This window comes from Martes martes (assembly GCF_963455335.1).
Source record: "Martes martes genome assembly, chromosome: 2".
In the NCBI taxonomy this organism is placed as follows: Eukaryota; Metazoa; Chordata; class Mammalia; order Carnivora; family Mustelidae; genus Martes; species Martes martes.
The window spans coordinates 119016038-119040815 of NC_137889.1; the positions used below are offsets into that span (position 1 = coordinate 119016038).

At 38.4% G+C, this 24778-nt stretch overlaps 1 protein-coding gene across 1 annotated transcript in view; it reads right to left on the bottom strand.

The window, feature by feature from the left end:
• The window catches only part of TNIP3 (TNFAIP3 interacting protein 3), a gene marked incomplete at its 5' end in the record, with an annotated part of 162338 nt that overhangs the window by 26417 nt on the left and 111143 nt on the right, over positions 1-24778 (bottom strand). The window contains 5 exons of the mRNA XM_080796339.1: positions 632-763; positions 2159-2224; positions 3934-4014; positions 7239-7325; positions 22513-22633. Coding sequence (XP_080652465.1) covers positions 632-763; positions 2159-2224; positions 3934-4014; positions 7239-7325; positions 22513-22633 — 487 coding nt within the window. The remainder of the gene's footprint in view (positions 1-631; positions 764-2158; positions 2225-3933; positions 4015-7238; positions 7326-22512; positions 22634-24778) is intronic.

Below are 24778 nucleotides of genomic sequence, written 5' to 3' on the forward strand. Positions count from 1 at the left end.
GAATCAGGAGACGGGGTTCAACTCCCATTTTCCCAAGTACTGGGCTGGCGAGGTTGGCAAGTCACGCATCCTCTTCACATCTCAGCTTTTTTGTCTTTAAAATGCAAAAATAATATTTTCCTCACAGATGAGAAGAGCTTGTTAAATGAGATAATGAAGGTGAGAAGAGCTTGTTAAATGAGATAATGAAGGTGAGGCTCCTTTTTAAAAGTCCTAATTTTATGATGATAAAAGCCATGCTTATTTGTAAAACTCTGTAAGCTGAAAAGCAGCTGTACAAATACAAGGTACTATCCCATTATTACCAACACTAATAGTAAAATAATACATATGAGTAAAATCGAAAGAGCAAAACTCATCTTCTAGGCTGAAATGCGCTAGAAAGACAGCCCCAAATCTCAGATCAGTTCTCTCTGCCGGAAGATCAGTTCTCTAGCGACACAGGACCGCAAGCCCATTTGGTCAACAAAGGAGGAAGCGAGCGGGGCATGTCCCTGGTTCGGATTGCGGAGAACTGCCCCGCTCTGCGCCTCTGGGGACTCGCGCAAGCCCTCCGCCCTCGCACACACGTGTGGGGTCCGGCTACTCCCGCCGCCGCGCGGGGGAGGTCCGCTCCGCGAACCCCGCCCACCTCCTGGCGCTGCAGCCGCTCGCGGGTCTGCTCGCGCAGCCTGTCGCTCTCTCTCTGACTCTGTTGCCGCTCCTCCTCCTGCGCGCTGAGAAATCTTTCTGCGGCGTCCAGTTTCGTTTTCAGCTCCGCGACCTGAGGAAGTCGTTCACAGAGAGTTGCAGAAACCGCTTCTGAAACTCACACCCTCTTCCCCCCTCCCGGATTTATTCCCACCGAGTGCACTTGGGGACAGACACGCCCCACTCCTGGGCGGGCCCCTAAGGAAAGAGGCTCTATTTCCCACCCCTCTTCGCGGAGATCAGGACCAGTGCATCTAAAAAAGGGCTTCCTTTACGGGGGGGGGAAACAAACCCCTAAAACAGACTTCAGCCCCTTCCCTCTTTTCTCCAAACCACACCACGTGCGAGGTAATAAAGATTTGGACCTTAGACGGGGTGAGGGGACGCTTCTGGGCCCGTCAATCTATTCCTAACTCTCAAAATGGGCCTTTTCCTGACTTGAAAAGGGCGGCATGGAGGGATAGAGGGTAAGCGAATATGTCTACACCAGAGAAAAACAATGGCTTTTAACTCATCAGTAATGTGCAATGTTGGACCCCCTACGAAAGGCCGAATCAGCCCTCAGAGTGACGCCGGTCCAGTTGAGAAGCTTTTAGCAAAGGGTGCTTCATCAAAGATGCCCGTTGTTAACACCCGGTCTTCATAAACCTGCCAGCCATTCTTCCTGAGCAGCTTAGACATTTTCTCTGGGATGTGTTCTTTAAAATCTGGGGACACAAAAGCTGTCCCAGACTGACTTTAATAAGGTGACCTGACCATGGCATCATGTAGTGGAACATTATCGTGCACTAACTAAATTTAATACTTCTGCCTACCAAAATGGAGAAGAGCAATACTGCTGTGTTACTCACTGTGGTCCGGTTTCTTAATTCTGAATTATTCAGGGGAATTTACTTTCTCCGTTTCCCTCTTTTTGAATGTGAAATAATTTAAAATGATAAGTTGATCCCTCCAAAAATTTCTCACCAACACTAAAGATTCTTTGACAGAGAAAATACTTTAGGGGGGAAAGGGAATGCACCAATTCCCCTCACACTTTCACTGTTACCGTTGTTTATTTCTTTATCTGTGGAAAGAGCTTATGCTATCTAATTAAAGAAGTACAGAACTGGCCTTGCAAAAAACAGTATGAACCTTAAACCATCTGTCACCTCACCTATAACCTTGTGTGTTCATTCCTGCTATGTGAGCTATGATAAATGTGTGCATAAGAACTCTAGAGACACCTCGAGAAGCTATTTTTAGTACTTCGTCTTTTGTATTGCCATGCTCAAGATAATTCAGATATCCTTCATTAATCTTCAGTACCAAGAGGCCAATAATACACTCAGCACCTTCCCCCCACCCCCATCATTTTTCAACAGTTGGCTAGTCACGAATCTCCTTCAGCTGAAATCAGTGAGAATCTTCACAGATTTGGTCCCACTGCTTATTGATTTAAACAAATACTAAATAGGGAGGTGTTTACCTTTCTTTCATATAGCTCTTTCATACTTCTAAATTGCTGATCCCATTGCTGGTTGACTTCCAGGAGCTGAAATTATTAAAATTTGGTAAATCAATATGGATTTTTGCCCATTTGGAAATTTGGCCAAAATGAAATCACTTTTTTGGGGGTACTAAGATCTTGCAAGCCGTGGGTGAAGACAGTATTCCTTTCACCAAGTACTGGTAGGGTTGCGATGATTTAAATGAGCACACTTTTCCTGTTTTCACAAGTGGTTCATGTATGAAAAACTATGAAGTTTTCTGTATATCTGGACTTGTCAGCTGAACCACTTGTTAGCAACTTTCCACTTTGCTTAGTTATTTGAATTTTCATCTTTGTTTAGCCCAATCAAAATCCAGGAAAAATATGTGAGTATTGATGGTTTTCTGTAAAATTTATTAATATATGAAGGGTCTTTTTTCAAACCTTTCCATATTTTTCTATGTGCTTACATTGATTATTACAATGAAATATTTCTTCTAGCTTTTTAAAAGCGGAATTTATGTTAACAAATTCCAATTTATATTAACTGAACACCATGTGCTTGCAATATTGTGCTTTTTAGAATCAATACATGATTTGTAAAATATACTCAGTGAATGGATAATATCACCTTTTTCAAAGTACAGATTTTCAAGGAATAATAGTTTTACCATAAGACAATATTTAGAAATAATTTAGGCTGTAATTTGGAAGCTTTAACATTATATGCTAGATAAAAGGAAGAAAAAACACTATGACCTGTGTTTTAGTTTTCTTGTAAGGGAAGTCTGTAACTTCCTACATTAAGAGAAATCCAACACTGTCAATATGGGACAGAGATCAAGAGGATAGTCACAATAACTAAAAAGAAGAAAGATATTCTCCTAATTATAAAACAAAATACCTAATCCTGACAGGCAATCACTAGGTAAATCACTAGGTAAATGCTGGAAATGATATGGGTATTTAGTATGGACTATATAATATTACTCTATAAGGATATCTGATCTGTTGGCATTTTAAGGATTAACATTTCTATGCTATGGTAACATTCCTCTGCTATCGTTCAGTAATTTTCCAGAGGGGTTCAATATTTTATGAAGTATCAACAAGGAGTAGAGGGAACCACAGAGAAGACATGGAGGATGTAACATGTATAATTGTTTAGAAAAGTAATTTAAAAATTGACAACATACACTGGGCTAAAATTTTTATACTTTTCACTTCTCCATCTGTCAAGAAGAATAAAGAGTTTCTAATATTCATTAAACTGAGAAAAACAGAACTCAAAATAACATCCATTACATCCCTAAAGGCATTTTAGAAAGAAACATTTTTTTTATGATAATGCTCCTTAACCCCTATGTGGTTGGATGTCCAGCTCATAAAGTCATAGAACCTAAGTCAATTACACTTAAAGCCTGTGACAGTTTGAGTCTCAAAGTGTGTCAGGTTGCAAGGCATAATGGCATAGTTGATAAGCTCACATAGTCCATGTGGATGAAACATCTAAGTTTTGAGAAAATTAAGATTATAATTATGGGATTGATGACTGTCATTTTTCACTCTTCTACACAAAAACTGAGAGACTGAGTAAGAGAAATAAAAGTGAATAAGAGAAAAGCACTCGCTCTCAAAATAACACTTTTCAATATCCTAGAACTAAATACAGTGACCCAATAACAAAAATAAAAGACTCTAGATATACATTCTATTTTATTCTTAGCATTAAATCATGTTACATGTTGCTTCAACTAATATTTCTAAATTACCTCTTTTCTCTGTTTTTCCAAACACCTTATCTTTTGTTCAAGAGAATTTGTCAAGTTCTTTCTGCTTGATGATTGATCATACTAAAAAAAAAAAAAAAAGAAAAAAGAGTGAAACAAAATAGTCTACAACATAAGTTGGGGAAATGTTATCCTTCACAAACTCCGTGCATTTGCCCAGCTCTCCTGTGGTGATTCGTAAAAATATCTTATTCTAGAGGTACCAACCCTCACACCATAGTCCATCATAGAGACCTGTTTATATTATGTTTCAGGCTCCTTTATATGAAATAATTGACAAAATAATTCTCTAATAAATTACAAATATATCTATACAATAGGGAAATAAGAAATTAGGATTTCATGAGTTTTGATTTCAACCTCTTTCCAAACAAAAATAATAATAATTCTTATAGAAATCAGGTAGGTTTCATGGACACATTTTGGATACTTATATTAAGCATATGTGCTGCCGAAGCGAGCAATGGATATTTATATTAAGTAATAAAAATTTCTAAAAAGTCATTTCTGTAGATGTGTCCGTATCTGAAGAGTAACCCTGACAAAAGTCAGAGGAATGATAGAATCATCAAGAAAAAAAGACCAATACATATAACTAAAAGGCAGCAAACTGATTCTGAGACTATAATAAATTAGCTACCTCAGTGTCCATCATACAATTAGGTTATAGAGAGGTTCGCATAGATTATCTGATATTGTGCAATTTTCACCACCCTTTTGAATAAAGCCAATAGGTTATAAGTTAAGATAGATAATAAATCATTGGCACAGCAAAAAAGTTAACCACCTTTCTTTTCAGCTCTCCCCCACCCGCCCGGCATTGGGGGTATTTATTTAAAGAAAGAACAAAAGCTCTGGAAACTGTGGGCCATCTGTCTAAATGGACCACCAACAAAGTTCACTAAGTGCTGTTTTCTCTATACTAACTCAATAGTCTTGTTACCATCTCATCTCCAAGTCATATAAACAATACAACGAATCTGGTGATGAGGATAGTCCGAAGTCTGCTATTCAGTTTTAGGCTCAGTAGTTTTGGAAATTGATTACAGATATTCATGAACAATTAAATATTTTCAACATGTGTCAGTCTTTGCCAAAAATATTTATAGGAAGTGTTCTTTTACAATCATCCTGGGATTTCCAGGATTTTTTTTTCATTAGAAATGATTTATAAAACTGTTGTTCCATCTTTTCTCTACTTATCTGTATCTCACTCGATGTTTTAGGGCTAGATGATACTTTATATCTCTATAGGTGCTGTTCTTAGTTTTCTTAGCTTCAGACCCATGAACAATTAAGGCCACATTTAAAAAGAGATATTCTTCTGCGGATCAGCAAGTTTAGAATTATTACACTTGCATCTGACCTCAAGAAGTTGATTTGGCTAGTTCCAAAAGGAACATCAAAATCCAGGTGACAACACATTATCTTATAACTGGGCTTTCCCTTTTTTAGGAAGTCTAGACTCTTTCTGCCTCAGAACAGACTATTAGGTACCTTTGATTTGGAAAGTGCTGTGAGTAAACTGTATTTAGGGTATCCTGAACTCAGCAAAGCAGAGATTCAGTGAGACCAGATTCCAAACCAGTGGTTCTTAGTACAAGAACACATAAAAGTCACTGTTGGGAGCTTGCTAAACATAGGGCATCATGAACGCTGAAACAGAATTTCTGAAAAGGGAGTATAGCACCTCCATTTTCTTCTTAATAAACTATTTTTTAGAGAAGTTTCAGGTTCACAGCAAAATCTAGTGGAAGGTACAGAGATTTCCCATATGCCTGCTGTCCCATACCTATGCACACGTTATCAACAACTCCCACCAGAGCAGTGTTTTTCTTACAATTGACAAACCTCTACTGACACATCAGCAAAATTCATAGTTTACATCAGGGTTCATTCTTGGTTTTGTACATTCTATCAATGTGAACAAATGTATAATGATGTTACAGTATCATACAGAATAGTTTCACTGCCCTAAAAATCCTCTGTTCTCAGCCTATTTATTTCATTTCTATTTTTAATAAATTTCATAGTGATTCATACTAAAGTTCAAGTTTCTCCTGTTCCAGACCATGCCTGGAGGCATAGATTTGGGGTCTTCAAAAAGTCTCCTCTCTATTTGTGATATAGACAAAAAAATAAACCTCTGCCACCAGCAAACATTTGTATGACCCAGGCTTCTGGGAATCCAGATTAAAAGTAATTATATAGTGTGTATTTTTTTTTGTCATATATAATTTTCTCTGCAAAGAAATTATAAAACATTTGGACTTTGGTTTTTATTTTATAAATAAGAGTTACTGAAAAACTAGATCCTAAATCTGTAAGAGAGAGAGGGAAAGCACAGTAATAAGAATTTCTTAAAGCCATAAATATATCACCAGGGGTTTCTCTGGAGATTAATCAACATGTTACCATGGTTCATATGTCTCAGGTATGTATTAAAACAGAGCAAAGTCAATCAAACACAAAATTTTGGGAGAAATTTCCATTTGTATTTGCTTTGCTTTCCAGTTACTTATGAAGGTATCTGATGTTTCAATAAATACAAAGATTTTTAGTCATTGGTTCTACTAAGGGCCCACTTACAGAACAGTTATTTCTTGTATAGTGTAATCTGTGCTTAAAGTATCTGGGCATTTCTCTCATTTATCATAACACCCAAACCAGCTTCTAAGATACTCAAATTCTGACACTGCTAAATTAAGTATCTAAATATCTAAATCACTTGGTTTGATTCTACACTAGTAGTAAAGTTCTAAAGTTCTAAAAGTTCTTCTAAAAAAATAGTTCTAAAAAGTTCTAAAGAACTAAAAAGAACCAAAGTTCTAAAAAGTTCTAAAAAGAACTCTAAGAAAGCACTTTCACTCATTCATTCATGTAGTAAGTTTCTGTTGCAGTAACCAGTAACCCAACAAAATTATGGTATTAATTGTACATACATACTCTTTTATTTCCAACTACACAAATATTGTTTTTTTAAAAAATTTTACGTTGAACCAAATTTCTCTAAAGCAAGGGCAAAATATGGAGCCCACAGGAGCCCACTGAAAGGACTTTGTAAACCAGTACAAGAAGAAATGTAGCTCAGAGGGACCAAAGGAAATGCTAAGGTCACCCATATACTTTCCCTTTGTTAAATAACATTGATTAAAAATATGTAGCAGATAGTACCTAAAGAAAACAAACTAGCCATTTCTACTCTTATTCATCATTGGCTAATGAACCATAAGAAATGCAGTTGATGCTAGAGATGGACAACTCATCCCCTAGAAATGTGTTCTTACCTCTGCATGCTCCATAGAACCTTCTGCAGCACTCATTCTAGTTGTTCCCTGTGCAAGATGTGCCGTGGAAGCTGTTTTTCCTGGGGTCTTGGAAGACAGAGAGATAAAGAGAAAGAAAATGTTTCCTGCGGTATTTTTTAAAGTGAGATCAAATATGTACAATTTAAAAAAGACCACACAGTTAACTCATGACAGAAAATAACAGCAATAGTTTTCATTAAAAATGAAGAGAAGTGAGTCCGTATACGATTTACACGGAATAAAGTCATCGGCACAGCATCTGTGATTTTAACTTTTCTTCTCTTCCAGATAGGGATTTCCCAGGATGTCTCAAGGAGGCAGGCTGTGACTAAGACAGGCCTATTAGCCTTGCCTATGGTAAGTAAATTGTCATTCTTCCTTTACCGGCAGTTTCTCCCACTGGAGGAGGAAGTTACCACAGAAAGCCTGGGCAAACCAAGTCTTGCCTCAGTAGCCAAACTGCTATAACTTCATTGTATTTCCCAGAGAATTAGGTAACTGTTGACTTTTTGACAACTCGGTTACTTGCTTCCCTTAAGGCCAGATTTTCTGGCAATGCCTTCTAACTGTGCGCTGAGCCGTGTTGAACTGAATGAGTCATTCGCAATTCTGTAAGTGCTACTAATTCCTATGGAAGTAAAGGAGAAAAATCCATTACAACAAAAACTGGCTATTGTTTGCAAAGCTTATTTTTTATATTGGCAGAAAACTGAAACTTGGTTCTCAAGTTTAAGACTGTCTTCTCCATAGATCAAGTCCAGATTTTCTCCATGATTCATTTGCAGTTCAATGTTTTGTTTTGTTTTTGTTGTTGTTGTCATTTTATCACTAATATTTTAGTGTTAACTAGTTGACGCATCCTTTTACCGGACATTGAGGTAATGGAATACCGGGTCGTGGAGATAAAAGTGTGAAAAGATGGATGCTTGGAGCTACACAAATGTGTCATGGTAGAACAGAAGACCTAATTCTGGGCTTGGAGGAGAGGGAGCAAAAAAAAAAAAAAAAAAAAAAAACAGCCAAGAATATAGAAAGCAAAAGAAAGAATTTATAGTCAATCATTTAATTTACATCTTCCTTTACACCTTCCTATGAGATGGCCTCTTAAATGTGGGGTAAATCCTAAAACTCCTGAAATTCAAACTCTTTAAAAAGAGAATAGTGGGTGCCCCAAATTTGGCTGTCCTTTTTCTCTTTCATATCTTCCATCACTTCCCAGCTCTTCCTGTGCTCCAGCCGTCCTGAATCTCCATCATTTCCTGAAATAAGCCATATGTCTAATACACGTTGCTTTCTCTGCCCAGAACATTCCCTCTTCTGGGCCCACTCCAGCTAATTGACCTGGAAAACCTGGCTAATGCTTCTCTTGCCCATAACCTTATTTGACCTCCTTTTATCAACCAAGCAGAGCCCTTACTTAGTATTTATAATAGTTTATTTGCATGTTTTCATGGTTGCTTCTGTGCCTACAGCACCGTGACACACAGCATGTGTTCAACGCATTCTGCTGAATGAATAAATTGATGTATATCTACATGCCAAATTTATAGATTTTTTGCTGTCTATGTGTATATGTACATGGTTTTGTTTCCTCCTGGTTTCTTGGTCTGTCCTAGGGGTGCACTCTGGTCAAATAGAGTGATGTTTCCTTGAGGCAATATCCAAAAATGCAGGTGGGAATCAAATTGTTCAGATTTCACATGTGATCTGATTTTAGGGGATATAAGCAGAGATTCCCTGGAGACTGACACTTCATTAACACTAAAACCTGCTCATCAAAAATGAGGAAAACAAACTATAATGTGAAAATATTTTTTCCCAATCCTCCTCCCCTACAACAGTTATACGTATATTGTTCAAGGTTCACTTCAGCCTCATCTGTGTACTTGGTAATAATAAACCCAGTGGATATGGTAACATTAACCTAGAGGGGTGGTTGGAAAGGACATTTCTTGCCAGAAAGTACTGTCCTTGGCCTTGGTGACTTTTGGGTCTCCTTTGTATAGTTCTCTCAATGCACACTCATCAATACAGCACGGCATGGCATGATGGCTCTATGGAGTGAAAATCCTCTACCTTTGCATTTTTCATCACAATTCCTTTGCCTCTTCTGTTATGCAGTTTAACAGCAAACGGATTTTCAGTTAGCTCCAGAGAACAGTGTGGTAACTTATGAATTAACAACGGCTCTTCCGGAGAGCCCCCAGTTTGGTTTGAGAAAAAAGGAACTTGCACTAGGCCAGCCTGAGAAATAAACTAGATATATTCTGTTACACATGCCCTCCTTACCTCACCTCCAGCCTTCTCACATGTACCATGTCAGAGTCTGACTTGTAGTCAGGCTTTGTTTCCTGACAAGTCTTACTAGCTGCAATAACCCTCAGAGGAAAAGACATGTCATTCCCTGTTTCCAAGTGGAATCTGAAGAGTCCTCATTTCTCAAGTGACTGAAATATTACACAGAGGAAAATAATGAACAAAGAGAGATCTGGTGAAGAAAAAGGACCAAGGAACTACCAGTCACTGGTTTGTAACTCTCATGTGAGTTGATGATAATTCTCTCAAAACTATTCTAAGAGAGATCATCACATTTCTATAAATGCTTGGAGGCATTCTTTGTCAGGTAAAATAAACATGTTTTTTATTTCTTTCTTTTTTTTTTTTTTTTTACTATCCTTTTAGGATGAGGGTTGAAACCCTATTTTGCTTTCTGAACCTGTTTGCACAAATTTTTAAGTGAGTGTGCTATCCAGAAAGGACTGAGAACATCAACGGGGAATGCAAAGGTCTGACTGGAGTCAGCTCATTTGGACTTATAACTTGGCTTTACCGGTAATTCACCACTTGTGACTTTGGGCATGATCCTTAAGGCCTCTGAGGCTCAACTTGTTGCTTTTTTTTTAAATTTTATTTTTGCTTTTTTAAAATTTTATTTATTTATTTTTTAAAATATTTTATTTATTTGTCAGAGAGGGAGAGAGAAAGAGACAAAGGGCACAATTAGGCTCCCCACTGAGCAAGGAGCCTGATGCGGGACCCAATCCCAGGACCCCAGGATCATGACCTGAGCCAAAGGCAAATGTTTAACAGACTGAGCCATCCAGGCATCCCTCAACTTCCTCATTTGTAAAATGACAATTGTAATAGTGTCCTCCTCCTTGGGGCACAATTGTGTCCTCCTTGCTATCTTTGGTAATACATATAAAAGCTTAGATATTAGTAATAATATCATCTTAAAGACAGGGATATCGATCATATTATTTGTTGCACAAATAATATGAGAAAAAGAAGGGCTATCAATCATTTAGATTTCACTTGGCTCTGAGTGGATGCCAAAGGGAAATAAGCAAAGGTCCCTGCTTCTAATGAAATTAACGTATACACACATATGTGTGTGTGCGCACACACCTGCCTGTGAGAATTCAGAGGACAGAGAGCTCATTCTCAGCCTTAATTGTTATGGAAGGAGCTTCAGTTTCTGCTGGGCCTTGAAGGGTGGATAGGATTTTGGTAGGTGGTGAAAGCTGAGGTACACTGCTGTAATGTGAGCAACATGAACAGAACGGAGGTGGACAGACCCAAGTATGAAGGATTCTAACAAGCCCAATGTAACCAAAGTAGAGCTCATCTAATGTTGATCTGGATCAAACTGTGAAAGACTTTACATTTCACAGCCAAAAATTTTGACTTTATTGCATAGGCCATAAGGGGCCACTGAAGACCCTTGAAAAAAGGAATTTTACATGATCAAAGTATCTTTTTCATAAAAAGAAACCTGGATATACACATTACGTACCACATGAGTGAGGTTGACAACTTCAATACCACCTAGTAGATATAATGAAAAACAATATTTGAAAAAAAATTTTTTTTTAATTTATTTATTTGTTAGAGAGCGAGCGAGCGAGCACAGGTAGACAGAGTGGTAGGCAGAGGCAGAGGGAGAAGCAGGCTCCCCGCTGAGCAAGGAGCCCGATGTGGGACTCGATCCCAGGACGCCGGGACCATGACCTGAGGCGAAGGCAGCCGCTTAACCAACTGAGCCACCCAGGCGTCCCAATATTTGAAATATTTAACAATTTAACCATCACTTCATCTAGGGCACACAGAATGAAGCAGTCTCACTCCGAAATTAATCATGTACTTGTCATCTCTATTTAGATGCATCTCTTTCTCCACTGGGTATAAAACCTATTTCCTGATCTTCCACATAAAACTTTTCTTCCCCATCACATTCAATGGCACCTTTCATGCTCCATGTTACAAATCTTAGAGTTGATATATTTGATTCCTCTTTCCCTCCCAACCTGTATCCAATTTATCAGAACATTCTGTAGGCACTTTGAAAGTATACCAGAATGGAGAGCCCCGCATGGGCCCAAGAGCTCAGAGGCTTCCCAGTTCAACGAGAGAGCAGCAAAGGTGAAGTAAACGTACCTTTTGATAACTTTTTCAAAATGGGAACTTTAGTGTTTGTGTCCTGACTTTATTCACGTACACAATTTCAGAGAAAGTCCAGTCGTGGCTGAAATCTGTCTCTGTGTCATATCCTGCTTCCACGTTTACTAGTTATGTGAACTTGGGCGAGGTGCTTAGCAGCTCTGAAGTGATCAAGCCACGCTCATCCCGTAGGCGCAGTAACCTAACAGCCTCTGTGCTTCTGCTCTTGCGCCTCCCCCGTCTATTATCAATATAGGAGCTATCGTGAGTCTTTAAAAATGTCATTTCATGACACCTCTCTGCACAGAACACTCAGAGTGAAAGTAGAACTCCACAGAGGGGCCCACAGGGCCCTCACCTGCACTTCTCTGACTTCTTTCCCACTTTCTTCCCTCTGCTTGCTCTGCCCTGTGTCCTGTCCACTGCTGCTCCATGAACCTGGCAGGCACATTCCTTGTTCTCCCTGCCAAGAACTACCTTTCCCCCAGATATCCACAGGGTTCACCCCCTCACCTTCAACAGGTGATTGCTTAGATGTCTGCTGTTTCTTGAGTTCCTACTTGGCCTCCTGATTTAAAGTTGCCCTCCCTCCCAGCACTTTCTATCTATCTACCTTCCCTGCTGTATTTTTCCATACCGCTATGTATAATACAATATAGATTTTTCTTCTTTGTGGCTTCCCACCGTTAGAATGTAAACTTCATGATAATAATTTTTGTCTGTTGTGTTCATTCCATATTTCTCAAATCTTTAAGATCATGCCAATTATTTTAGTGCCTACTCAAGGACACGTAATGCTCAGACACACATAAAGTCTCCTTGCTAACCAAAATTAAATCAAGAATGTTCCTGAATCAGCTATCTTCAGAAGAGATTATAAAAGATCTAAGGATCAAAACCTTCAACTTCTTAGCCTCCAAACTAGGAAATCACCTCTCCTTCAGACCCCAAATTTGGGCTTGGACTAGGAAAGTCAGGTGAGGGAGGTGTCCCAAATTCCATAACATCATGGGGGAGGGGTTTTGGTTTTGTTCTTTCAGCTTCTGAGTCTGAAGCAATTCTTTCAGGCAGTTTAGACTGTTGCTTGAAGTCTGTTCTCTCTATACACTTTTAGTGTTTGGTGCATATCAGATACATTCTAGGCAAAGTGGTTTCTGCTGATTAGTCTGTAGTCTATGCAACTGCAGACTCTATGCGACTTCCACATCTGAAGGTTTCTCAGCACAGCACAAAGCAGCCAACCATCTGAGGCAACTGGACCATCCGCCCCTCCTGTGAAGGCAGCCCTGGTTCTTCAGAGCCATTAGTTATTTCCTCCTTGGTGATGCCAGGGTGTTTTGTGAGGCATCAACTCCAGCATTTACTGTAAAATAGTCATTAATTTTACGTATCTTTCCCTTCTGAGAGGCTGGAAGCTTCTTGAAGGTGGGGTCAATATTTATCATTTGAACATTGGGAACTAACAAAGTACCTTCAGACTCCAGAGTAGTGAAACCACCCATTTTTATTGAATGTATCTGTTTATGCATGAGTCTTCAGTAGGAAATTATAACACACCTCTGCTTCTAAGAATACAGCCCGGAGGAGAATGACCACAGTCACACAAAGCTATATATTCTGCCTCCAAATCAAAAAAGATCGAGTAGGGGTATCAACCATTTTTTAAAAACTGTTCTATTTCTGTGTATTTTCTGTTTATTCATTTTATAGGTAAATATTTTATCCTTCTCTATTTTGGTTATATGATCTCTCTATATATTTGCCACCATATAAATCCTGATTTAAGTTTTTTTCTCTTAATCTTGGTTACTATTTAATAAATAAACAATATAAATAATTGTACATGCTATGTGGGAATTTTTAAAAGGCATAAATGTGGTCTTCAATAACATTTCCTACATTTGCACAGTGCTTTATTACGTCTTATGAGATAAGTTAATATCTTGATTAACTCATGATCCCTCCAAATAGGCACTGCTCTTTGTTTTCTGTAACTAATCCTTTCTTTGCTTGGTTAATGATATCTTCTGCCTCCAGAGCTGATTAAGTTTGCCATTGAATGCAAAGAGAAAAATGGTCCTTGTTCAACCTTTGATTTTCTTTTGTTGTTGTTGTTGTTTTTTTTAAGATTTTATTTATTTACTTGTCAGAGAGAGAGAGAGAGCACAAGCAGGGGAAGCAGCAGGCAGAGGGAGAAGCAGGCTCCCCGCTGAGCAAAAAAGCTCTATGCCAGGACTCCGTTCCCAGACCCCAGGAGCATGGCCTCAGCCAAAGGCAGACACTTAACTGACTGAGTCACCAAGATGTACCTAACCTCTGGTTTTCAAAATAGACTCTCCAAACTCTAGGGACCATATTGAAGACCAAAACTTTGAATTGCAAAAGCTATTTTTTTCCTGAAAATTATCTTTAAAAGCTTTTTAAAGATGAATTCCTCTTGTGCAGTTTATTTTGAAATGCCTCAAAAAATAACACAGATTAATGCATACAAAGAGGGGTGAGTAGGTAGATAGACGTGTGGTAAATAAGTATAGTAAATGGTTGGTGGCAACATTTAGGTGGTGGATATACCAGTGTATATCATAAAAGCCTTTCAACTTGGCTATATATTTGAAACTTTCAGAATAAAATGCTTGAGAAAAAGACAGAATCCAGGCATAAACCTTTTGCCGTTAAGAACTGGTAAAAAAGATGGTCATTGAAAAGTCAATATAACCTTTTCCTTATCTCTTCCACTCCCACTCCCTCACTGAAGAATAGATTTCAAGGTTTCATGGCCTGAGGGAAAATGATAAAAGATCAGGGAATAAGAGTATCTGGATGGTTGTGAGGGCTCCGGAAGAAATGGAGCTCCACTCCCCTACTTCTACGGACTCATCCATCATCTATCCAAGTGCCCAGATTGCAGCAAAGAGCAGAGACAGCTTCAGCCTCATCCCCTGGGTTAAGCCTGGAGAACGGGCCAGTCCTGAAGAGAATTTCTCCATACCACCATGGTACCCAGCTGAGACTTTGTGGCATGTCTAGGTCCTGAGACAGCTCAACACCAAAGTGCTGTGGAAGCAGAACCAGATATTTCCTACATTTCTGAGAAGAATGAAAAAGTGGTTAACTGAGAAGCTTGCAGTATTTACCATATATATGGCCCCGAGGATAAGAGGTAAAATGAGTGCCATGGAAGCTTCAATGACTGCCACCAAGGATATGGGCCAATGAAAAGACCATAAGGAGGAGCTTACATTAGTGCCAATGGCATTGTAGGATGGTGGATTATTAGCCTAAATGCTTTCACCCTAAAGTTGCCAGAAAATATAAGACATCCAGATAAATTTGGATTCCAGATACACTTTATTTTTCTATAAGTATACCCCATGCAATATTTCCTTGTTTGTCTGAAATTCAAAGTTAACTGGGTATCCTGTATTTTTATTTGCTATTTCTGACAATCCTCCTCCACCTTGATTACTTCGCAAAATCGGCTGCACGGACCTTATTTGCCATTATGGGGAGAAGGAGGGAGACAAGAGAAGGCCTACAATGTCAATTGCCAGAGAAAACAATGAAGTGGCTGACATTCCCTGTAGCCAAGAAGATTACTTTATCTTGTAAGAGACAGGATGGGGTCCTAGACTGAAACTAAATTCAGTTCAGAAAGCAAAAATATATATATTTTGCATACATGAGTTCTGTGGTTTGGAACATTATATTTGCTTTAATTTGAACTTTATAACAACCCTATGAGGTTATCTTTTTTTTGTTTTTTTTTTTTTGTTTTTTAAAGATTTTATTTATTTATTTGACAGAGATCACAGGTAGGCAGAGAGACAGGTAGAGAGAGAGAGAGGAGGAAGCAGGCTCCCTGCCGAGCAGAGAGCCCGATGTGGGGCTGGATCCCAGGATCCTGGGATCATGACCTGAGAGGAAGGCAGAGGCTTTAACCCACTGAGCCACCCAGGCACCCCAGGAAAGTTACCTTTGATGATAACAAGGATTAAGTTGAAATTCAGAGATGTTAAGGAACATGGCCATGGTCATTTTATGACATGTGGGTAGCTGAACCCTTACCAGAGTTCACTTAACCCCCCATGTTTATTCCCCATGAAGAACCTTTTATCTATATTGGCAAGATACGAATAACACAGCTGAAAATTATTGGACAAAACATCATGCAGGAGCCTGAGCCATTAAGGAATAGAATTCAGGACAGTTTCAAGGTCATTGAGCTTTCTTGAGGGCTAGATATGAATTGTCTTGACCTTGGAGATTATATCCAAACAAAATCTTACCAGTTTCCACCACCACTTGCCTAGAGATTAACTTCTACTATGAATAACTAGTCATCTGCAAAGAGAAATTTAGCTTCCAAATCCTATAATCCTACTTGAATTAAATTTTTTTTCTCTTCTCAGTAAGAACATTAATTCCTTATCACGCTATATCAGTGCAGATCACTTTATTTTTCTCATACTTTGCTCATGTGTTTCCTCATCTTCATTCATGTATGCATTCTTATAACAACTATTTATTGATTGTGGGTTATGGATTGGGTACTGTGCTAACTATAGATTTAAAGATGAACAAAACAGACAGGTCTTTCACATATTTTCTGGTTTTTGAATATAAACATGAAGATCCGAGGGACCACTCCATTGAGGATGGAAATGCTTCTGTGTCATTTCATAATCAACAAGTAATTAGCTTGGACATTTCAGGTAAAAGAGATTACTTCCTTCCTGAGACAATACATACCAACATCATATGCATAATGTGGATACTATTTTTAAATAAAAAATTATAAGTATGTATAATTAAGAAAAAGCCTATGTATATAAAGATGACGCTTGGAGGGGTGCCTGGATGGCTCAGTCCATTAACTGTCTGACTCTTGGTTTGGGTTCAGGTCGTTATCTTAGGATTCTAAGATCCAGCCCCACATCAGGTGCCACGTTTAGTGAGGAGCCTGCTTGAGATTCTCTGTTTCCATCTCCCTGTGACCCTCCCCCCCAAATAAATAATACATTTAAAAAATTACACAGCCATCACTGCTGAAAGTAGATAATGGGCTTCAAAGAAGAAGCTAGTTATTATATGAGAAAATATAAAAATAAGATTGGTGGGGCTCAAGATCATCTTACTAACATAAATATAATGAAGAAGAAGATGATGATGATGGTGATGACGGCAATAATGCTATGCTCATTTAGCCCTTTATACTTACAAACTGCTTTCACATTTTCACTTACTTTATATTTTTATCACTATCCATTTTACGAATGAGAAAACAATATTTTAATCTTCAAAATTGCATTTTGATAAAGAATACTAGCTGAGCTTTAAAAAAAGGGAAATAAGGAAAGGGAAACTATTTTTTTTTTCAACAATGTGGTTACAGAAAATGTGTGTCAACTTACTGTAGTTTGTAGGAAGTTTTTCTTTTATAATCTTTCCAAGAGTCATAAGTTTATATTACTCTCTGAATCATCAAAAGAATTTTCCCAGGGCCTTTTATTTTGGGAAGAATGTCCAGATCTAGAATTTATTCTTAGTTACTGGGAAATCCTTCCTCAACTTGTGCCAAAGTTACTGAAAGCCAATTTCAGGTGCTGCCTCTTATTTAAAATCAGAAAAAAAAAAAAAGAAGAAGAAGAAGAAGAAGAAGAAGAAGAATCCAAACATAAGACAAACTTCTTAAATAAATTCAATTCTAGTGGATCCTTTTAAAATTTGGATAGCTGGGGCACCTGGGTGGCTCAGTGGGTTAAGCCTCTGCCTTCAGCTCAGGTCCTGATCTCAGTGTCCTGGGATCGAGCCCTGTATCAGGCTCTCTGCTCAGTGGGGAGCCTGCTTCCCTCTCTCTCTACCTGCCTCTCTGCCTACTTGTGATCTCTATGTCAAATAAATAAATAAAATCTAAAAAAAAAAAAAATCAGATAGCTTTTCTTCTTACTCGCCAATTGCATCTTTATTTCCAAGAGTTACAATAAATTTCAAGAATTGATTTTTATATTTTTTGGATGGATGCATGTCAATTCTCCTCTCACTTTCTGTTGTATTTTAAGACCTACAATTACAGGGTCACAAAAGAATGTTCATACATTAATTTTCTTATAGTATTAGGACGATGTCTTGGTTTAGTGTCACTTCTATTTTTAACATTCATTTTGGAATTTGAATATTATTCTCACTTAGACCATTTTGTTTTAAAGATTTATTTATTTATTTATTTGAGAGAGAGGGGGAGAGAGAGAGAGAGAGAAAGTGCATGCATGCATGTTAGTTGGGGGAGGGACAGAATCTTAAGCAGACTCTCTGCTGAGCATGGAGCCCCACTTGGGGCTTGATCTCATGACCCAGGAAATCATGACCCATGAGATGATGACCCATGAGATCATGACCTGAGCTGAAACCAAGAGTCTGAGCCACTCAGACACCTGTCACTTAGGCAATTATTTTTCTTTTGCCTATAAGACATTCAGTGTTCTTTGCTCACCAACTGTGTATTTCAACTCTCCTGAATATTAAAGAATGCTCTTATACTTATGGAGTTCCTCATGTTCATCAATAATGTTTCTCTGTTTCCTCACAGCAATGAGTCAGTCTGTTCATTTTCTTGAGTGAAAAAGGGAACTTGACATATGTCTCAGGACCTTTCATTAAATCATATTTCTTTCATTCAGCTACACTTTTTCCTATCTCTTAAGTTATAAAGAAATTTATTTTCTGCTCCTGGAAAAGAAGTCTACTGTACTGATCTTATGGTTACTTCATTCAGTGGAAAATGAGAGACACCCTCCACAGTCTCATTGTCATTGTCTCACCTTTGTCTTACACCAAAAATAAATTTTCATATACTTTTTCAGTCCTATAGATATCTCAGTGAGAATGCAAAAGTTTTTGTTTTGTTTTGAATGTAGGATTCCCTCCTGTAGAGTGCTATTGGGTAAATAGTAATTCAGCTGAGATTCCAACTGGAAACTAAATTGTGTTCGCTTAAGCAATGAAATTTTTGAAGATACCTTCAGACGACAACTGAGGAAGATGTGTTTGAAGTCTATTGGGATGCAGAGAGACTCCCAGGGATTGTTCCTGGGAAACTTTTCTCAAAGAGAGAGTGAAAGCACAGGTGGGTTTTTTGTTTGTTTTTTTATTTCTTTGTCAAATATTTTATTGGGGGAGGTTCACATATTCTGACCCTGTCTTAGGCCAGAGGATGACAAGAAGGTGACAGGAGCATTGGGACCCTGAAATGGCTTAGATGGAAGCTGTAAGAACCATGTACAAAGGTCTGTTCCTCAATGCCTCAGTTTCCCCTTTATGAAATGGAAGAGGTATGTTCCCTTCTGCGTCTGAAACACTGTTTGAGAAGATAAAAGTGGGGCAAAAGCCACAAGAAAGAGTTTCCCCACTCCCAGAACCTACTCTGAAGCTCCTACCTCACACCATGGAGCCACAAAAAGGGAATCCGGAAAATTAGGATAAAGATAGCCATATTTAAGTGTTGTAGATCTCAAACATAATATAAAATACCTCCATACCTATCGTGGTAGTTGACCTACAAATACTAGATTCTCTCCCTGTTGTTTTATTCTAGATGTAAGTAGGGACTAGACCCTGGAGGATTTTATGTATCAAGCCAAGGCATTTGGACTTTATGATGTAGGTAAGATAGTCTACTTTTAAGTTCTAAGGACTTGCACATTAGCAAGATCCATATTGGTAAATATGAATTAATGTGGAATAAAACTTAAGAAGGGCGACTCGGCATCTCCTGGGGATAGTCTAGGCAAGAGATAATGACTATCCAAACCATTGCACAGTAGGAAGGGTGAAGGGAAAAAAATGAAGTCCAAAGATTTTACCAAGGTAAAAGAGGTAAGAACGTGAGGGTCCAGGGTGAAGACTGACATTATTCTATGAATGCCTCCTGGGTTTGGACAGCTTGGTAGCCCTGGATTATACCCGAGTTTGGATAACTGGATAAAAAAAAATAATCCATTCATTAGTGCAGGAAATGTAGAGAGGAAGAAGCAAGCGGTTTTAACAGGAAAGATGTTGAATTCATTTTGCAACTACTGTGCATGAAGAAGAGAACTCCAAGTTTAGGAAGCTATATGTGTGTGGCATATGTCACTGGCATATATTTTGTAGCTTAATGAGCCAAGGACTACGTATGGATCCCTGGGTAACACTAATACGACACAGGCACATTATGTAAGTGAAGCCAGTGAAGGTGAATGAAGAGGAAAGATTGAAGAAAAAAAGTTGTATGTATGGGGGAGGGAGAGATGATGAGAGATTGATTTTATAGCTGTTGATGGAGAAAGACATTTTTAAAAGGTTGAATTAGTAAATAGCATCAAATGCATGAGAGAACAAGTGAAAAATCAGATGCAAAATGACCATTGGGTTTTTCAAGGCAGAGCTTATTAGTGATGTGATAAGGGGCTGAAAAGCTTTGAATGTCCTGATCAATAATCTTGGATATGATGCGCAAGAATAAGTTAGAACATTATCCATAAAATAATATGGGATCTCACACATGTTTAAAAGTGGAGGAGTGCTAAGCATATTTTAAGCTGGTGAGAGGTGATAGGGTTACTGAAGATACAGGAGACCAAATGCCATGGAGGGATTTGTCCTATCACCGAATGGTGGCTCTCAAGTTCAGCTCTGTCCTCACAGCTATTCAGCAACTCACTGCAATTTTATTCCTCTCTTTCATCTCCCACTGTTCATGCCATACCTTCTGCAAATGCCTTAAATACTGGATCTCACCTCTCACCTTCTCACTTTCTTCAGATGTTTTTCTCCAAATCTCATACTTCTCAAGGAAAAAAAAAAACAAAAAAACCAAAAAAGCACAGCAAAGCAAACCATCAGCTTGGAATCTGCAGCCCTTTGCCTGGATGTGTGGTGTGTAGGAAAATGAGCAAATTTCATCAGGGAAGTGATGGGAGAAGCAGTATGTTAAAGAAAGATAACAAGTTTTGGGTAAGTCCCCCAAATAGAGGGAACTAATTACCAAGACGATGATGATAAGTATGTAGAAGAGGTCTTCACCATATGAGGAGAAATCCAGAGGACAAAATGAACAGAGTTGGGAGGAAGTCAGTCATGAGCAAATGGGTCTCAGGGGCTGATAATCAAAACATATGAGGATCAGGGTACTGGAGGGGATTCAAACTCTCATCATAAAGTAGACAAGAAAGCTACTTGAGAAAAGCATACATTTCCAGGAAGGAGGAAAATCCTAACTGGGGGTTAGAGATGGTATGTATGAGGGTTTGGAGGAAGGGGTGAGATGAGAAGGGGAGAAATAAGCCTTCCATGGCTCTAACCATCCACAGACATTCATTTCTTACTTTAAAAATAGATACTACTTGGGGCGCCTCGGTGGTTCAGTGGGTTAAGCGTCCGACTCTTGATTTCGGCTCAGGGCATGATCTTGGGATTGTGAAATCGAGCCCCACAGCCGGGTTTCATGCTTAGTGAGGAGTCTGCTTGAGATTTTCTCTTTCTGTGCCTCCCCCACACTTGTGCACTCTCTCTTTCTCTCTCTAAAATAAATAAGCAAATCTTGAAAAAAAAAAAGATACTGTTTTGTCAGGGACAAGTGATTTTCTAAACAGGAAAAAGTATGTAGATACCAAACACACACAATTCTATGTTTATTAAATGAATGAAAAAAGAGGTAGAAGGGTATCTGCAGCATATTTTTAAAGTGAAAACAGGTAGGTTCAACAAACCGGGTGGGTGTCTGTGTGTGTGTGTGTGTGTGTGTGTGTGTGTGTGTGGAAAAGAGAGACACAGAGAGATCCCAAATGCTAAGAGATGTTCTCTGGGAGTCGTGGGCCAAGAGATTTCACTGAGGTCCGGAGTTTAAACCTTATTTAATTCTGGGGTCTCCTTTAAGAGAAAAAGATGTAAGTGTATGAAAGCAACTTAGGTGCATAATTAAATATTTGTCTATAAGATCCAAGCTATAAAAATCTCTGTATGATTTTTATAGTTGAAAAGATCATTAGAGATGGTTTCTAATCAGGAGGGTTACAGAGCTTGAGTTCGTGTGTTCATTTATGATGCATTTCAAGAAAGTCATCCTCAAGATTCCTAGCCTGACCTTACCCTTGAATTTTATTTGCTTCTATGAAGCACCATAGACAACTATCCTGAAACAAGAAACTCAAAATTGGACAACTCTTTTTATCTGGAAAGCCTGTTTTTTCTTTTAAAAAACGGACAATGTAGAGTGCCTGGGTGGCTCAGTCAGTTAAGCGTCTGCCAGGATCCCAGGATCCTGGGATGGAGCCCTGCGTTGGGCTCCCTGCTCAGTGGAGAGTCTGCTTCTCCTTCTCTCTCTTTCACTCCACCTGCTTGTGCGCTCTCTCTCTCTCTCAAATAAATAAAATCTTTACATTTTTTTAAATGTTAAAAAAAAGACAATGAATTGTACAGATTTTAGTCATCCAATGTAAGAATATTTACACAAATTGGGTGATTTACCCCCCAAAAAGAGATGTTGCTGTATTTGACATTCTTTCTCATAGCCTGAGCTTGTCCTCACTTCCCTGTAGCAACATTTGCCTGCCTGGCCTCACACTTTAAATGGGAAAGTGTTTCTGCTGAAGGGTTTCCTCAGTAACAGGAAGTGACTGTGTAAGAGAGGTTTTATAGTGCTTGACTTTATCCTCTCAGTCATCAAGGAAGTACATTACTGTAAATGATTTGGGGACTGTCCCCATAAATTCTTCTGGGTGAACACACTGTTGAAGGGTGTTTTGAGAAAAGGTAGGAAAAAAAGGTGGTTTCTTACCTTTAGGGAACATGAATTCCTGTGACTTGGTGTGGTTCCCAGTGTCGCCCCTTTAAGATCGGGAGAAGCATTCCTCTCGATCAGATCTCGAATTTTATTGTCCAATTCCACGCTTTCACATCTGCGCAGGGGGGAATGGGAAAGGCACATTTTATAAAGCCAATTAAAAATTATTTTAGGGTACGATGAGTTTTCAATGGCATGGAGGTATACAGTACCTTTCTAGAATCTCCCAATCTCTGATCTCATTTTGTATTAGTCCATGCCATTAGAACACTTCAAGGAACACGGGAGTTAAATTTTCACTTTCTTAAACATTTATACAAAATGATAAAGTAAGATGCAGACAAGTTTAGGCATTTTCACAGTCTGATAACAATGACCAGAACTGAGCACTCACAGTGAACCAGGTGACCTACAGTTCCTTACTCAGTGGCACAAGAGTCCACTGAAGTATCACCCATACCCACATTTTACAGTTAAGCAGACTTGGATTTAGGAAATTAACCAACTAACAAATTTATGCAAAGTCAAACGCTGGCAGGGCCAAGAGAAAACTCAAATCTATAGCATTCTATAGCCTCTGTGTGTGCATGTGCCTGTGCATGTGTGTTTTATTTTATTTTTTTTTTACTTTTTTACTATTTTATTTTTTATTTTTTCCTTCCAGTTATGTTGAGCAATAATTATCATGGATTACTGTATACGTTAAAGTATGATGGCTTGATTTACATATATTGTGAAATGATTACCACGATAGGGTCAGCTAATATCCATCTTCTCATATAGATACAATAAAAAGAAAAGAAAGAAACATTTCTCCTTGTGGTGAGAACTTTTATGATTTACTCTTTTTAACAACTTTCCCATACATCCTTCAGCAGTGTTAGCTCTAGTCATCATACTGTACATGGCATCTCTATTCCTTATTTATCTTATAACTGCATATTCATACCTTTTGACCACCTTCCTCCAGTTGGCACTCCCCCACCTGCTCTGGTAACCACAAATCTGATCTCTTTTTCTGAGAGAAAAAGAGGGGTTTTCTCGTCTTGTGTTTTTTTGTTTTGTTTTGTTGTTAGATTCCACATATAAGTGAGATCACATAGTACATACAGTATTTGTCTTTCTCTGTCTGACTTATTTCTCTTAGCATAATGCTTTTAAGGTCCATCCATGTTGTCACAAATAGTTGTATTTCCTTTTCTAAGTGAATGATATTCTATTGTATAGGGGCAGCTGAATGGCTCAGTTGGTTAAGCGTCTGCCTTTAGCTCAGTTCATGATCTTAGGGTCGTGGGATCGAGCCCATGCCAGTCTCCCTGCCTCTCCCACTCTCCCTTGCTTGTGCTCTCTCTTTTCCTCTCTCTCTCTCTCTCTCAAATAAATAAATGAAATTTTATATATATATATATATATATATATATATATATATATATATCCCCACCACGACTTCTTTATCTATTCATCACTGATAGTTAGGTAGTTTCCATGTCTTGGTTATTATCAATGATGATGTAAAGCCTGTTTCTTAACCATTCTTGCTATATGTTTGCAATTAACCTGAGAACAAATGCCTAAGCAATTATTTGCTACCAAATGGAAATATTATATTAGAGTCAAAGATTAATTACCTTAAGGAGAATCCAGTCCATTGGTTATCATTTATGAGAACTAGAACGAATTGCTCACCTTCCTATGACCATTAGTTAATAACACCAAGATTTAAACTAGATTTTCTTTTTTAAAAAATTTTATTTATTTGACAGAGAGAGAGAGCACAAGCAGGGGGAGTGGCAAGCAGAGGGAGAGGCAGGGTCCCCACTGAGAAGGGAGCCCAATGTGGGATTCCATCTCAGGACCCTGGGATCATGACCTGAGCTGAAGGCAGATGCTTAACTGACTGAGCGACCCAGGTGCACCTAAACCAAAATTTCTGACTTAAGTCCATATTTCTGTCCCATCTGTCCCATTTTGATGTGATAGAGAAAATTTCTCACTGAAAACACAATTCACAAGAAAAATGTATACGTTGATTCTTCTTTATATACATACATATATATATATATATATTTTTTTTTTCCTGCCTTATAATTTCTTAACCGGTAAAAATTACCCTTAGATTGGGGTAGGAAATCTTTTAGGAGTACTTTTCCAAATCGTCTGCACATAAAATAAATGCGTCAGTTGATGACCTAAGTGTAGACCTATGTGGAAGAGGTTACTTGGCTTGTCTGCCCAACCCGCTACCTTCTTTGAGAGTGAC